This window comes from Hibiscus syriacus, unplaced genomic scaffold (genome assembly GCF_006381635.1).
Source record: "Hibiscus syriacus cultivar Baekdansim isolate YM2019G1 unplaced genomic scaffold, ASM638163v2 tig00111745_pilon, whole genome shotgun sequence".
Lineage (NCBI taxonomy): Eukaryota > Viridiplantae > Streptophyta > Magnoliopsida > Malvales > Malvaceae > Hibiscus > Hibiscus syriacus.
In genome coordinates this window covers 664346-680530 of record NW_024063168.1, presented here as the reverse complement: position 1 = coordinate 680530, position 16185 = coordinate 664346, and the positions used below count along the sequence as shown (strand labels likewise).

At 37.1% G+C, this 16185-nt stretch overlaps 2 protein-coding genes across 2 annotated transcripts; one reads left to right on the top strand and one right to left on the bottom strand.

The window, feature by feature from the left end:
- Positions 1 to 5784: 5784 nt before the first annotated feature.
- LOC120169055 lies at positions 5785 to 9450 on the bottom strand. Its single transcript, XM_039177276.1, has 5 exons — positions 9342 to 9450; positions 8426 to 9156; positions 8269 to 8358; positions 6589 to 7347; positions 5785 to 6031 (listed from the first exon to the last, which is right to left on the bottom strand). The coding sequence occupies exons 1-5, from the start codon at positions 9448 to 9450 to the stop codon at positions 5903 to 5905; spliced, it is 1818 nt and encodes a 605-aa protein (XP_039033207.1). The 3' UTR covers positions 5785 to 5902.
- Positions 9451 to 11583: 2133 nt separating this feature from the next.
- On the top strand, positions 11584 to 15962 carry LOC120169054 (FHA domain-containing protein PS1-like). The gene is made up of 8 exons (XM_039177275.1): positions 11584 to 11896; positions 12032 to 12294; positions 12528 to 12611; positions 12937 to 14856; positions 14960 to 15092; positions 15220 to 15587; positions 15657 to 15899; positions 15945 to 15962. The coding sequence occupies exons 1-7, from the start codon at positions 11626 to 11628 to the stop codon at positions 15894 to 15896; spliced, it is 3279 nt and encodes a 1092-aa protein (XP_039033206.1). The 5' UTR covers positions 11584 to 11625; the 3' UTR covers positions 15897 to 15899; positions 15945 to 15962.
- The last annotated feature ends 223 nt before the right edge of the window (positions 15963 to 16185 follow it).

The following is a 16185-nucleotide window of genomic DNA, read 5'->3' as shown; positions in this document are numbered from 1 at the left end:
TCGGGTTACTGGTGGCTTCAACGTCCTAATCATTCTCAGCTTCTGCTTCCAAAGTTTGGAAACTAGTTGCTAAGTTATAGATCCTGCCTAAGATCTTTACTTGGAGAGTGGCACACGGTGGGTTACCAATTGGTAAGCGGTTACATGACGCTAGCTTAAGTGATGGTCTTTGTCCAATGTGTGACTTGGAAGAAGATAGTGTAGTTCATATTTTACGGAATTGCTCTTCAGCCTAAGAAATTTTTATTTGTGCAGGTATACATGATACGTTCTTGTCTAGCCAGCTTGTTTCTCCATTGGATTGGCTACATTTGGTGATTGTTAATTTGGATCTAGCTGGCCTTGCTTGTTTTCTTGTCTTGCTTTGGAACCATTGGAATGGGAAGAATTCCAAAGTGAATGACAACAAGCTTCAACTCCCATGGATACTGGCTATCAAAGCTGCCTTCCTTCAGCACGACTACCTATTGGCTAGGGAGCAGGCGCCAAGGAGAGCTAGAGTTGTGCGATCTTCTCCAGGAGTAGCTTCATGTATTGATCAGCCGAAGTGGCAACCTCCCCTCTAAGGTATGTGAAGATCAATTTGGATGGTGCTTTTGAGTTTACTGGATGTATAACGGCTGTGGGGGTTATTGCCCGAAATGTCGTTGGCCAGGTACTTGGCAGCATGGCTGCATCGTCACCAGGTTGTGTCAAAGCTGGGCTTTCGGAGATTCATGCTCTGAATGTAGCTCTTTCCTTATCAAGTAAGTATCAATGGACGCATGTAGTCTTTGAATCGGATTCAATGCTTGTAGTCAGATGTCTAGACCGAAGGAAGATTTATCCACGTTGAGTTATCATCTTCGGGAAGCTCGTAGGATTTTGGATGCTAATTTAATTTATAAATTGTGTTTTTGTTCCTAGAACTTGTAAAATTGTGGCGCATTAAGTGGGCTCTCCGTTCTAGAAATGTTTGTATTTTGATTTGGTTTGTCCTGAGATTTTTACATATGATGTATCCAATGATTTTCCTGGCAATACAAGGTCCTAGGACACTGTTTTTCCCTTATAGGTCTTAGAAGGGATTTTTAATGAGGCTCGTTTTATTTAAAAAAAATAGCATTACCTAACATTTCATTACTAAATTTAAAGAACAAAATAATGTAACACAAAATGAATCAAATGACCTCAATAATCATAAGAATATTTATTATTTTCAGAATTTTTGATTCGAGGTCGATATCTATAAAGATATTTGAATGTTCATTGTCCGAGTCGTATATCATACATCAATATATAAATGATCGTGAACCAAAATAATATATATCATAATTAATAAACAATAAAAACTTGTCAAAACTTACTTTTCATTATAAATTGTCATTTGGTTGCTCAAATTGAGTTGACACGCAATAAATACATTTTTTCTATAGAAACATAACCAAAAGTAGGGATGGCAAACGGGTACAGTTTCGTATATTCTGGACTGCACCTGCTCCAATTGGGGCTGGGATGGGTATAATTTTAGCGGGTAGTGGGTGGGTGTGGATTTAAAAATTGATACCCGTCGCGGGTAGTGGGCGGGTAATGAGTTTGAGTCATTATCTGCCCCCACATCCACCCGCCCCGCTAAATATCCATTAAATTTTGGATCATTATAAATTTAGGTATAATTTTGGAGACTAATTTATAAATTTTAATATTGTATAAGATATAACATGTAATTTAACCAAATATTGGGGATATTTAGTCTTAATATGATCTCTTCTTTAATTTTAATCTTGTTACTGCGTCGATCTTTCCTGGTCTCCACTCTTCAGGTACGTTTCTTCTTCTTCTTCTTTAATCTTTAATCTTTAATCTTTAGTCTATGTGCCTCAAATCTATAAAAACCCAACTTTGATTCATATAATTTGCTTGTTTCTCGAGCAGAAAAAATAAAGGAAAAAAGGTGTTTCCTTTCTATTCCATTTTTTGCTTTGTTTTCGCTGGTTTTCATATATCAAGAACCATTAATTACTTGCTCTCCAGATGGCTATGTTTCTTCTTTGTAATTCTTCTATTCATATCTGGCCTATTTCTAATAGCACTTCACACTGGTATAGGAAAATAAACCTAGTATTTGTGTAAACTCCTATATTTTCTACCTTGACCAGGGGCCTTCCTAGTCAAAGATTGTCTGGAACTTTATCTCCATTGATTAGGAACCTTAGTGAGCTGCAGTCAGTGTAAGTTAATTGCCTTTGTTGATTAAGTTGCATATAAATTTAGCTAAGCTTTTCATGTACTTTTGGGCTTTCCTTTTTTTTTGTGACTTAAATTTCCTGCATTTTTGTTAAGTAATTACTTGTTTGTTCTTTTTTCATGAGCAGGTTGCTTCAGAATAATGCTATTTCAGGTCCGATTCCGTCTACGATTGGGAAGTTAGAGAAGCTGCAGACTCTTGATTTCTCCAACAATACTTTCAGTGGCGAAATACCGACTTCCTTCGGTGACTTGAAAAACCTCAACTATTTGTAAGTGTCCATATTTTTTACTGTTTTTTCATCATATTCATCTCCTTGTCGAGTTTCTTTCTAGTAGCTCTGTTTCTTATATGTATTTTCCCTTGTTCTTGCTGGACGTATCAGACAGTTAAACAATAATAGCCTTATTGGACCATGCCCGGATTCTTTGTCACAAATTGGAGGTCTTGCTCTTGTGTATGTATCTGGACTCGTTTATCTTTTATTTTGATATCTTGGAATTTGCAAATGCTATTTGTAATGCCTTAAGTTTACCTTGTTAATGTTCTTTATGTTGTTTCACTCGCCCGTCGTCTATAAAAAACGTTTTTATAGGGACATGTCTTACAATTTTAAAGCTCTAGCTACTTTGTTAGTGTTAATTAGAGTATTTTTGGCATCATTTGAAGATTTGGTCTGAATTTGGTTAGGATGTTTGTCGAATCTATACTATTTTGTTTGGTATGAAGTAGGAAGAGCAAAGTGATCAGCTCAAATGTTGAACGTCGAAGTACAAAAGAACCAGTAAGATCATAGAATTTGAAAGGGAAAAACAAAGGATAATTATATGTTTCAACTTACTATATATATATTTTTAAAAGGCCTTATTTTTAAAAATAGTTACTTATTTTTCCGTTTGTTTTATTATATTTCTTAATGGACATGTTTTTTTATGTTTGTTGCTTATGTATAACTTAAGTTTGCTTTCAGGCGGGTCTAGACCGGTACGTCGCTAGTGGGTAGTGGGTGTGGGGATGTATTTGAGAATGTACCCGCGTGGGCAGGTGTGAATTTGAAAATTTGTACCCATCATGGGTGGTGGGCGGGTGGTGGATTTAAAAATATTAGGTGGGTATGGGGATGGGGGAGGGGGTATCAGCATTCGACCTGCCCGTTTGCCATCCCTAAACAAAAGCAAACAATACAGTATACATACTCAAAATTCTAATACACTCATCTAATATGTACCTTTAGAACATTTCAATTCATCGGGCTACTTGAAAAACATTTATTTTTCTTTTTTGATTTAAGGGCTTTTAACACTCCCATTTTCTTACAATAACAAATTATATAATTAAAGATATATTTATTTCAAATTAAGGAATTTAGGGTTTAAAGTCCTAAATCTTTTTTTATATTAAGTTAAGGTGATTACAAAGTAGTATCTGTTCTAAATGCTCAATCACTCTGTTGATGCTCGAACCACCTAAACCACTAAAGCAATTTTAAATTCTTGCTTTAATTTTTGATATATTTATGATAGAAAATATGAAAAAAATATTATTTTGAAAATATCATATCTACACTAAAATAATTTATTTTTCGGGGAAAAAAATTACATTAAAATGATTTGATTTACCTAAATTTTGATCATCGCTTATCATAATCGATCACCATTGAAAGTCTTCAACGACGACAGATGAGTCTCCAAATTTATTTTTTATTTTTAAACGCAAATCTTAGTAAGAGAAACATTAAGAGGATCATGACTATCGATTGCGGTCGTCTTAGAAACGAGAACATAGCAAGCTTGGCAGCGAGCCACATCAAAATGTGGCCAATGCTTGGGTTAACACCAGCATCCTACCTTACAAGAAGGATGTTTTCGTTCAAATGGCCATAGGCAACGAAGTTATTCCAGGACCATTAGGCTCAGTGGCGGATCTAGAAATTTAAGAATGGGGTCCAAAATTTTAATTTTTTTCTAAAAAAATAATGGGTATGCAAAAATTGTAAAAAAAAATTCTTTTTTTCTTAACACATTAAATTAAATTTAACTACTTTTTCAAAATAATGAGATGCACTTGGCCCCTATGGGGGCTTAGTGTATCCGTCACTGATTAGGCTCAAATGTCCCTGATACAATGAACAGCATCCCTAATGCACTTGGCTGTCAATCAGTCTAGCCCATGATTAAGTTCACAACTGTACTCCCCGTAAATGCCCTTAGAGCCTCCTTCTGGTTCAACAGGATGCACCCCTTATGATCAATGTGTACCCTTCACCTACTAATCCGCAGGGTTTTAAAAAAAGTTCGCAACCGCGATTTCGGCCGCGATATAGCGGTTTCACCGCCGTCCGAGTTACCCGTGACGGCCGCAATAGCGTCCGCGATGGCCGCAATAGCGCCCGCGACGGCCGCAATCACGGTAAATCCGAAATAACCGAAAACGCGACCGCGACCGCGATTTGAAACCCTGCTCATCAGACCTTCTCATATTTCCTCTGAATGTGCCACGTTCACTTCCAGTTGCCTCTTCAAAGCCATGATAAATGCTTTCAGTGGAGCAGAATTTTGGATTCTTCTACCCCAACATGCAACCTGTTTATCCGTTTTGATTATTTCAAAATTTCCATATATTTCTTCTCTTTTGGAGACATATCCATGTAGTTTCAGGTTTAAACCAAGTCTGAATAAGATACTAGATTGTGACCTTTCGTGTTGCGACAGTTGAAAATACTGTTTATGAAACTGGAATTACTTTTTCCACCTAATCCACATATTTTCTTAAGTTTCTTTCCTTTAAAACCCTCACCATTATCCATATAAATCATGTCTCAGGTTTAAATGGGGTTCCAAATTAAGAAGACAACCCAAACATTCAGTGCATGATTACTTCTTTATATCTTCCAATTATAAAACTACATTGCATCATCTTTAACTCTTCCAAATATATAAATATATTGAATCAACTTAAATCATCTTAACTTTTACGTAATTAAAAACCGTTGAATAACCTCCATCGTAAAAGAAATAGCATTCTCCCTAGAAATTCCGAGTTCAAGCAAAATATGTGTGCGTTATCAAGCAAGAAAGATCCTGAACAGAACTTCTGAGCATTTGGCCTGCCTTGAAATCATATGGCATTTCATTCAAGTTGTTCATTCTGATTTGCTGTATAGAAGATATCAAAGAATACCAAGTTTACAAATTACAAATATCTACTTTGTACGGTCGAAATAATTGGAAAATAATGTTTCATTCTGCTTTACTTTTTTTGGCTGCCTTGTCCTAGAGAGAACATATTATATTATTATTGTTTTTGCATGTTTTTTCTAAATATAAGGTTACCAACAACTTGCTATATTATAGAGCATGAAGGCAATCTGTATCAGTTTACAGATACCTAAAAGAGCCCACATTATAGAACAAAAGCCCCTAATGCCCACATTATAGAACAAAAGCCCCTAATGACTGCCTTGCACATTTCCTTAACAGTGAATAATAATAATAAATGGAACTTTTTGATTTCCTTCTTTCATTCGGTAAAATTGAACAAAATCACCAATAAGCTATTTGCAAAATGCACCATCAAACAAAACCACCACCACCCCAACTCATCAGCTTCCTTTCAATCAAAAAAGGGGAAAAAACTAATCATAACTTTGGATTTACTATGCAATGACAAAGAAAGTCAAGCTTTGGATCCGGAGTCAGAGGAGCTCAGTTCAGAAGCAGCTCCATCCAAACTAGTTGCAAAAGATTGAGCCAGCTTTGGCTGCATGCCATGGCACAGTTTCAGAGACGGCCTCAGTTTCATGCACTACAATGCCAAATGAATACACAATAAGCAAATTGTGCAAAAATATTTCGCATCATTTGTAATATACTGCTCTAAGACAATGAGAATGATACTGAGTAGACAAGTACACCAAACCTTTATAATTGTCCCATCGCTATAGTGATAGCTGATAACATATTTTTTACCACGTTTACCATCCAACAGATGAGCATGATCAGCTCATCCTCCATATAATTTTTGGTATACATCAAAGTTCATTAGAAACACTAATTATATCAAGGCATGGGTCATAGCAGTGGCGGATCCAGATATTTAAGAAAAGAGATCCAAAATTTTAATTTTCTTTTCTTAAAAATAATGGGTGTGCAAAAATTGTAATTTTTTTTTCTTTTTCCCTCAACACATTAAGCTAAATTTAACCACTTTTCCAAAATAATGGGGATGCACTTGGCCCCTATGGAGGCTTAGTGCATCCGCCACTGGGTCATAGAATAACTTCAATGAAAAATGATCGAGTAAATGTGTTCCGTCAATAACCGGAAAGAACAGACAGAATGAGAAAGAAAGATGTATCTTACCTCCTGATAAAAAGCATTGATCTCCTCTTCTGTAAGGCCTTCATCTTCACCAGAGTTTTCTTCCCAGCCAAGAGAACGAAGAAATGCAGCCTCTTCCTCATCAGGATGAATCATAGAAGCAGAGCCCATATTCCTTTCACAATCATCAGCAAAACTTTGAGCCTCTTGACAGGCATCAGCATCACCATGGCTAGTTGCAGCAGTACCATTTTCATTAGCATGAGCAGTCGAAGAGACACTAACTACTTCCTTTGTAACTTCAGATTTCTCTGAGGTAGAAGGTGAAACACGAGGGTGTGAATCTGAGTGACCTGCAGAAGTCTTTGCTGAGGTCTTCTTCAGCAGATTAAAAAAGTCATTTCGGCTCTGGGTTTGAGCCAAAGAAGGTCTCTTTTCAACAGTGAACCCAGCTACTGAATTCAAGGCAGCTACCTTTCGTTCGCCAGCAGAAAGCTTTGGCCTGTTTGAGCTTCTTGTAGGACCAGCAGCTTGTGTGCTAACTGTAACTTTGCTGTTCCCACTAGATGGACTAACAACATCTTTTTGAGTAGGGGATGAGACCCCATTCTCCCATCCCGGTTTGAGAACTAATAGTTTCCCAGATGTTTTCGGCATATCAGACTTGACATGTCCACCATGAGGGGATTGATTACCATGATGAATCAAAGCAAGTTGCTGCTGCCCGCTTTTCACAGCTATATTTATCTCACTTGTTCTGACGGCTGGTTTGCCTTTTGATTTATCCACTGAATTGAGAACCTGGGACAAAAAGTTAGGTAGCTACTACCAAGAATTTTGAAAATACTAAATAAATAATTATTTTATCCGTGCAGTAGACAGGTAACAAACAGAACAGAGCTACGTCCTGAACACTTCATGAGATGACAACAAACTTGCTAACTTCAGTTAATCTTGGCATTTGAAGAGCTCTTGAAAATGAACAAAGACAACTATAATTGCATCTGAAGTCTATACGAGGAAACTTACATGAAGAGAAGTCATCTGAACTTCAACCCGAAAAATAACAAATCCAGAGTGGAAAAAGAAAAAAGAAACAAGCATGGCTGTTTATAATTTCAATTGTCATTAAATAGTGACTGGACTCCTTGAAAAGTTATATGATTCATCAATGAGTTTCTTTCCAAATCTCGTCCTCGACTCTCAAGTATGATTGGGAAAGATGATCAACGATCTCAGCATAATATAGAGTATAGACACAAATAATGTAATTCCATATCTACACTAATTTAAAATTGACTGTATTTATTTGAAGATACTGATTAAACAAAATGCAGGGGACCTAATGAGTTCCTTTCCAAATCTCATTCTTGACTCTAAATTATGATTGGGAAAGATGATCAACGATCTCAGCAAAGAATAGACACAAATAATGTAATTCCATACCTACACTAAATTAAAATTAGCAACAACATAAGGCACCATAAAATATCAGAAATACATTGACCATCAAGTTTATGAGAAGCTATAAATGCAGACGAATGTTATTATCACCAACTGTAGCTTTAAGAAATTCAGCTCACTATGTAACTAACTAATAATTGTATCAGAAAAACAAGAAATTAATCTGGATAGTACACTTGATAAAAGAGTAAGTTGAAACCCATATCAAAGGCTAGGGAGGGAGGGACAAAGACAAAATGGGAGGGGGGAGTTCCTTACCGAACCCTTGGGCATTGAAGGTGTCACTGGTATTAGTTGCTTTGATTGCTTAATAGCCAGTTCCTCATGCCTCTGAGTCTTGACAGATAACTGTATGAAACGAAAATTTCTAATTAGATCACAGATAAATATATTAACTTAGTCACTGATCAGTTACCTGAGGAGTATGGGATCGTTGAGGAGCCTGTGTGAGTGTTTCAGCCATATTAAGACCAGATGTGCCAGTTGAAGTCACAGAACTTGATGTGGAAACAGTTAGGGGGGCAGTCAAGGAACCTGTGTTACTACTTCCAACCACACTGGGGGCTTCTGCCAAAGCTGAGGTCCATCCATCTCCACTAACCAACGCTGAACTACATATGGGCAAATTATGAGAAGCTGAGCTCAAACCAGGAGACAAAACTCTAGTTATCTCAGTCACCAGTTGCCTATCTTCAGTTCCAAGTGAGGGAAAATCTCTATCAAACACAGCCTTGTGGATGCTACTCCCAACAGCAACCCCAGAAAGCAGAACACTGTTATTGTTATGGTTAGTGTTAATACTGTCTCTAGCATCCACACCGACCCTTCTAGGCAAAGGCTCACCCTGTTTCCTAGAGAACATAGAATTTGAACGGTGCAATGTTTCTATCTCAACCTTACCAATTAAGAGACTTTCTAAAGGTTCAGAAGCAGCACGGTCCCTATGATTCCCAAAATTCAACCTCACTTTATCCCTATCTCGATCCTTATCACGGTGATTCCTACTAAAGCTACTGTACGCATGCTTTGCAGAACCATTACTAGAACTCCTCGGTGAATTCAATGAAAATGTCCGCTCCAAAAATGCTGAACGATGGGAATCAAAATCATTTATATTCCTAGACTTTCTATGTCTCCCATGATGCCCTGAAAAAAAAATCTAATATAACAAAAAATATAGTCGCTACATATTCCTGAAATGATATGCAAACACAATTAATATAAAAAGTGGCATATGGAAGGTGTGTCTAACAATATACAAATCGAGCAGTAACATTGCAATAAATAAAAAGAGAAATGCAATAGATATTCAAAAGTTGGTGAAAAGGTACCAGAGTGGGAAAAAGAGGAAGCGAAGTTGTGTGCTGAATTGCCACCACCAGCAATAGTGCTATTACTTCTCAGCCATTGAGGAACAAAAGTTGGTTCTCTACTTTCCATGAGGGATATTGAATATGATCATCGGAAACTAGAACCTAAAAGGGAAAAGGGAAAAAGAAACACTTCCTGAAACCCTAACATAGCAAATTGATTTTCTTCCTACATAAACTCCCGAACTCTTTACCCTATCCCTGGTAGTTTAAACCAGGGTCGCTGAATTTAACGGGACATTCACCAAATGGCAAAGGGATTGATTGATCAAACGAAATACAATCCTAACACAAGTGTGAGTAGTATCAACGACAACAATGGCAATGCCAGTGCCAATTAGGAGGCTATATAATTAACTCTCCCCATCTCCCACTCTTCCATCTTTTATTAAAAGATGGATTTGCAGATTACTGATTCTGCAATCTCAAAAGACCATCGTATTTCCCAATAAATTAAAATAGAAAAAATCCAGCCCTGTTTTCAAATCAACAACTTGGGGAAAAAACAAAGGAAAAAAGAACTTTCCAAAATTACTTAACGCCAGAATGCCAGTTAAATTTAGGAAAACAACATTGAATACCAATAAATTGAAGATATACTTAAAAACCCTAGATGAAATTTTGATTATAAATTTCCAAGTGCTAGGAACGGAACCCAAAGGGGCAACGATAAGAAATGGGAAATTCTAACAAAATTAAAAGTGGGCAGATGAAAGAGAATGAAGAGTATACCTAACCGCCGCTACGATTCCAAGCTATCGCCTGAAAACGTAACCGTTTCATGAAAATAACCGTCTACCAGTTCAAACAATGCGTTTTGTTTCATGGGATAAAAAAGGAATAATTATGACCCAAAAAAAAAGCACAAGAAAGAAATCGAGTGAGAAAGTTTCAGTGAAAGAAGGGGGGAAACGCCACGAAGGTGAAAGCCAGAGACAAATGAAGGAAGAAAATAAAATTCGGTAAAGGAAAAAAATTAATAGAAAATGGATTTTTAGGGTTTTGTTGGTAGTCTGTTTGGTAATAGAGAGGAGAAAGCTTTAAATTCTCTATTTCTTCCGTTGAGACTGCAGAATGAAAGTTAAGAAACATATGCTACGAAGAACAGCCCTTCTTGTAAACAAATATAGGCTTAATACACTAGGAGACTATATTTCAAATTGACTTAAAATAATTTTTTTTTTTTGTTAAAGATAGTTCAACGTTACACTTTAGATACCTAGTCTTCGTTAAACTGTTATCTTGTCATATAGATAAAATTTTAAAATATTAAAAAAATTAATATTATAATTAAAAAAAAAAACTCAAAATTCCACCATCATTCGGCTCGATCCGTGGTCTACAACATTAACACCATCAAAATCGTCTCGCCGTGCAACCAAAACCCAGTCCCCACCTATCACGAAACATGAAGGCTCACTAAATTTTTAAGTTTTTTTCATTGCCTTTTTAACGATTATGACGGCTATTATTGGTTTTACATTACATAGTTGTCACCATTAAATTCCTCGTCATGCTTAAAACAAAACTCAATCGGTTGTGATCTTTCTTCGTCATTGGAGGTGGGGGATGAGAGGGAGATGGACGACGCGAGGAAGGTTTATTTTTTAATAATATTTTTATTATTAAAAATATAAAAAAAATATAACAATAAACACTTAAAATTATAATGAATGAAACATTATGCACTTATTTTTAACGAAGAAATATTTAGATACCAAAAATTAATTCGAGATATAACTTTGGCACCTAAAAGTGTATCTTTTTAAAATAATTTTTTAAAATTTTATGTGCATGACATGTGTTAGATAACGACCAAATTTAATAGTCGTTACAACCCAAACACCTACAAGTGTAAAGTTGGAAATATTAGGCACCTCTTTTTATAAAAAAAAAATCTTTAGGTACCAAAAGTCAATTTCAGATAAAATTTAAGCACCTAAAAGTGTATTAAGCCACGAATAAACCATTTGTCCTAACAATACCATTACCAAATTTACAAATGTGCTTGAAGTGGGCTCCAACAGCCGTTATAGCAGAATTACTAAAATATCAACGGTCCCCTTTTCAAATATTCAAAATCAAAATCCCTCCAAGAAAATACCATTCTACTTGCAAGAAAACATTGTATAAATACAATGAATTTCACAAATCAAAAAGAAAACAAAATCAGATTAAACCCCAAAACGTAAGACCCCAGATCTCGAGTTCCCTCTAGTCTCCCTCTGTTTGTTTCCCGTCAACAATGGCTGAAGAAAAAGAGAGGAAAATTCCAGTTTTTACAGTGGTAAAGAACGGAGCAATTCTCAAGAACATATTCGTCATAAAAAACCCCAGAGATACTGAAGATGAAGAAGACCCGCACGTTCAAGAATCAGAAGTCGAGGAGATTTTGGTCGTCGGAAGGCACCCGGATTGCAACATCATGTTAACCCATCCAAGCATAAGCAGATTTCACTTGCAAATTCACTCCAGACCCTCTTCCCAGAAGCTCTCTATCGTCGACTTATCATCTGGTATTAAATTCCCTTCTCCTTTCTTTCTTTTTTCATGTTTCTTGTCTGGCTTTTTCTTGATTGTTGTTTTATTCGAGTTTCATTGGTTTCTTGGTGTACTTGGATTGATTATCTTGCCGTTTACTTGGGGTGTAGTTCACGGGACCTGGGTTTCGGGGAAGAAGATTGACCCAGGAGTTGCGGTAGAACTGAGCGAAGGTGATACTATAAAACTTGGTGGCTCAACTAGGGTTTATAAGCTACACTGGATTCCCATGTGCCGTGCCTATGATATGGAAAACCCCTTCGTATCTGCAATGGATATGGCAGTGGAAGAAGAGAAAGAGGAGGAAAGGGCAGTGGAATCACATCTGGTAAGGGTTGTCTGTGAAATTGTTAATTCACCTTTTGCCTTTTTTGTATGTGTTTGTATTTTAAAATTGAAATTTCAAGAAAGATTTGTAGGATTAGGACGTCAAATCATTTGCTGTAAATTCAGTTGTTCCCTTTTTTCTATGTGAAAAATGTATAGGATAAAATTCATTAATTAGAGAGAATGGATCATTGATAGCTCAAGGAAAACAATCTGGAAGCATTCTGGGATTGAAATAATCTTTTTTTTCTTTTCTTTCTGGGGTATTAAACTCCATAGGTGGTGCATACGTTATCAACTAAAAGAGAATGTGGTGAAGAGAGAGATTCATTGATGGTGGAAAAGAAAGAAGAAACATCTCAGGTTAGGGTATATGCCTGTGAAATTGTTAATTTAACCTTTTTCCTTTCTTACATGGATTTATATCTTAAAATAGAGATTTCAAGAAAGATTTGTAGGATTAGGATGTCAACATCATATGCTGTAAATTTCTTTTGTTCCCTTTCGCTATGTGAAAAATGTTTAGGATAAAATTTATTGATTGGTCATGGATGAAAAAATTAGAGAGAATGGATTATTGATAGCTCAAGGAAAACGACCTGAAAGCATTTGGAGTATATTTGCTTCTAAAGCAGTGAATGTACGGACTGCATGGTTTTTTAAACTTATCTTTACTGATCATTTTCAGACTTCAATGCCTGCTGAAGAGAAAGAACTTTTCTCAATGGATTCAATGTTGGAGGGTTCAGGACTAGTTATGAACAGGGAGATTCCATCAGCGTCTTCAAAGCCTGAAAATATGAATTTTTCAACATATGAAACTGAGAACAGCCCTGAAAAGAGGGAACTTTCAGAACTGGAAACCTATTCAGCTACCGTGACAGTTGAAGAGAACCAGCAAAAGATGGATGGCTTAAGAGTTTCCGCCCAGCCTCGCCTGATGGAATCAATTAAATCGACTCTGCAAGACGAAGCCATGGTTTTGAATATACTAAAGTCTAAACAAGTACATGAAGAAAAACATATTCCCCAGGTTCTTTCAGCTTTGAAACCAAGGGAAGAAACCGAAAACAAGGAAAATGCTGCAACTGATGGATGTAATCACTATCTTCTTGCTGTAAAGGTTGAGGATGCTGACGATGAGAAACTATCAAGGAAAGACTTTGGAAGCCAACACACAGGTTTTTATTCTGATTCTCTCTCAACGGAATCAGTCAAATCATCGTTGCCCGTTGCCGAAGATGATGAAAGGAGCCCAACCCCACACTCTCTCCTCGCTCCTGCACTGCCTGTGCTGTCTGAGTCCGAAAATTTAGATGGCTCAAGAGTTTCCACCCAGCCTCACCTGATTGAATCATTTAAATCAACTCTGCAGGACGAAGATATCGTTTTGAATATACTGAAGTCTCAGCAAGTACGTGAAGAAAAACAGATTCCCCAGCTTCTTTCTGCTTTGAAACTACGGGAAGAAACCGAAAACGAGGAAAATGCAGCAACTGATGGATGTAATCACTTTCTTGATGGAAAGGTTGAGGATGCTGATGATGAGAAACTATCAAGGAAAGACTATGGAAGCCAACACACAGGTTTTTATTCTGTTTCTCTCTCAACGGAATCAGTCAACTCATCTGTGATGTCTGAGTCTGAAAATTTAGATGGCTCAAGAGTTCCCACCCAGCCTCACCTGATGGAATCAATTAAATCAACTCTGCGAGACGAAGATATGGTTTTGAATGTACTAAAGTCTCAGCAAGTACATGAAGAAAAACAGATTCCTCAGCTTCTTTCTGCTTTGAAACAAAGGGAAGAAACTGAAAACAAGGAAAATGCAGCAACTGATGGATGTAACTTCTATCTCGCTCGAAAGGCTGAGGATGCTGATGATGAGAAACTATTAAGCCAACACACAGGTTTTTATTCTGTCTCTCACTCAACAGAATCAGTCAACTCATCTTTGCCCATTGCCGAAGATGATAAAAGGAGCTCAACCCCACACTCTCTCCTTGCTCCTACTTTGCTGTCCGAGTCTGAAAATTTAGATGGCTCTCCCTTGAGATTAGAAACTAAATCCAACTTCCAAAGCATTTGGTCCAGAAGAGGTAAACCTGCATCTGTTCTTCATATTCAAACTGGGAAATGTGGTGCTGATGAAAATAAAAGAGTTCCAAAATCACTTTTTGTTAGCTCAGAAGATGAAGAAGAAATTTTTACCCCAGACAAAGAGAATTTCACCCCAAATACTCTTTTGATGAAAGTGCTGAAAAGAAATGACAAGCTGGACGAAACCAAGCATTCTTCTTCAAAGGTTACCTGTAGTCCTCATCTTCAGGCTGAAGATGACGTGATTACCTTGGACAAAGAAAACCAGACACCCAAACTTATAAAAGAGCACAAATACACAAGCAAGGCCTCTAGAAATCAACCTAAGTTAGAACAACAGACTGTGATCAAAGGAAAAGCAGAGAGGGGGCCATTTCAACCTTTGCTGGTGGACTCTGCTTGCGAAACTGTATCAGAAGCTCTGGACCCCAATACTTCAGTTCAAAGTTGCAAGAATACTATTTTGAATACTAAGAAAATAGAGAAGAGGATTGGTTATCCATCTTTAGTGAGTTCTGAGAAAACATTATACTTTAGTCCAAGAATTCATCACTAATTCTTGCAGTATTCTAGCCAAAGATATAAGTGGACTAACTGAAATTCATTTGCAGAACAAATCTGTTGGAAAGCAAAGGACTTGGACCATGGTAGCTGACACCAGTTCTTTGGTGGATGAGGAATCAAGGAAATCGTTAAAGCTCTTACAAGGTCTCAAAGGGACTCTATTGATCATTCCAAGGATGGGTAACTAATCTATGAGCATAATAATCTCTTTTGCCGTATGAGTATTACCGTGATTCATAATCTCAATACTAACTAGCCATATTCTCTCTTTTTTTCTCTGACTATGGGCATCTTTTGTCTTTAAAAGTTATAAGGGAGTTGGATTGTTTGAAGCGTCGTGGTACTCTATTCAGGAGAACAAACGAAGCCTCTTCGGTTTTGGAATGGGTTGAAGAGTGCATGGTAAAAACAAAATGGTGGATCCATGTCCAGAGCACTACAGAGGAAGAAGGGCCAATAGCACCCACACCACCCGCCACTACTCATTCTCATTTCAGCGAAGGTAGCATGTTTGGGCCATTTTCAGCTCGGGGAAATCTAATGGAAATTGCTACACCGACAGCACAAGACCACATCCTTGATTACGCCCTACTTCATAGAAAAATGAGTAATGGTGATGGACAATTGGTCCTGCTGAGCAATGACATCACTCTGAAGATCAAAGCCATGGCAGAGGTAGTGTTTTTGCACTATGACATTTTTTTTATCCCTTTGTCTTGTTCTCATATGTTCTCTTGTTTTCAGGGCTTGATCTGTGAGACAGTGCAAGAATTCCGGGAGAGTCTGGTGAACCCCTTCTCAGAGCGGTTCATGTGGGCTGATAGCTCTCCTAGAGGACACACCTGGTCAGTCATGGATGATGTGGTTTTGAGGGACAAGTACAACCGTTGCCCCTTAAGGAAGCAATCCAAAGGAGATATCAAGGGTTTGAAACTCATTCTGCTTCATAATTCCCTCTATGGGCAGATCAGATCATTCCGCTAAAACATTTGAGAAACGTATTAGCTGTTATATTTTGACAAGAATTATAACTTTCTTGCATCTCAAGTAATTGGTTACATATCTACATAAACGATTGAAGGGAACAATACTTTTTTTTTTCTTTCTCAATCAAGCACATGGCGAATTTGGAGAAAATGCTCTAAGAAAGTAATAGATCTCAGAGAACACAGACCTTATTTATTTAAGCAACCAAGTACATAAGGCTGCCTTACGGACAAATTTAACACAAATTAATATCCCTGAATCCCTACTCCAAGGAAGAATACATTCT

Bases quoted from the DNA above. Each gene is read 5' to 3' on its own strand.
- LOC120169055 (XM_039177276.1), bottom strand. From the start codon at position 9,450: ATGGAAAGTAGAGAACCAACTTTTGTTCCTCAATGGCTGAGAAGTAAT. The intron at 7,348-8,268 runs GTAAGGAACTCC...TTTTTGTCCCAG, and splicing joins CTTCAATGCCCAAGGGTTCG to GTTCTCAATTCAGTGGATAA. The intron at 6,032-6,588 runs GTAAGATACATC...TTGGCATTGTAG, and splicing joins TCAATGCTTTTTATCAGGAG to TGCATGAAACTGAGGCCGTC.
- LOC120169054 (XM_039177275.1), top strand. From the start codon at position 11,626: ATGGCTGAAGAAAAAGAGAGGAAAATTCCAGTTTTTACAGTGGTAAAG. The intron at 11,897-12,031 runs GTATTAAATTCC...CTTGGGGTGTAG, and splicing joins TATCGTCGACTTATCATCTG to TTCACGGGACCTGGGTTTCG. The intron at 12,295-12,527 runs GTATGTGTTTGT...TAAACTCCATAG, and splicing joins ATTCACCTTTTGCCTTTTTT to GTGGTGCATACGTTATCAAC.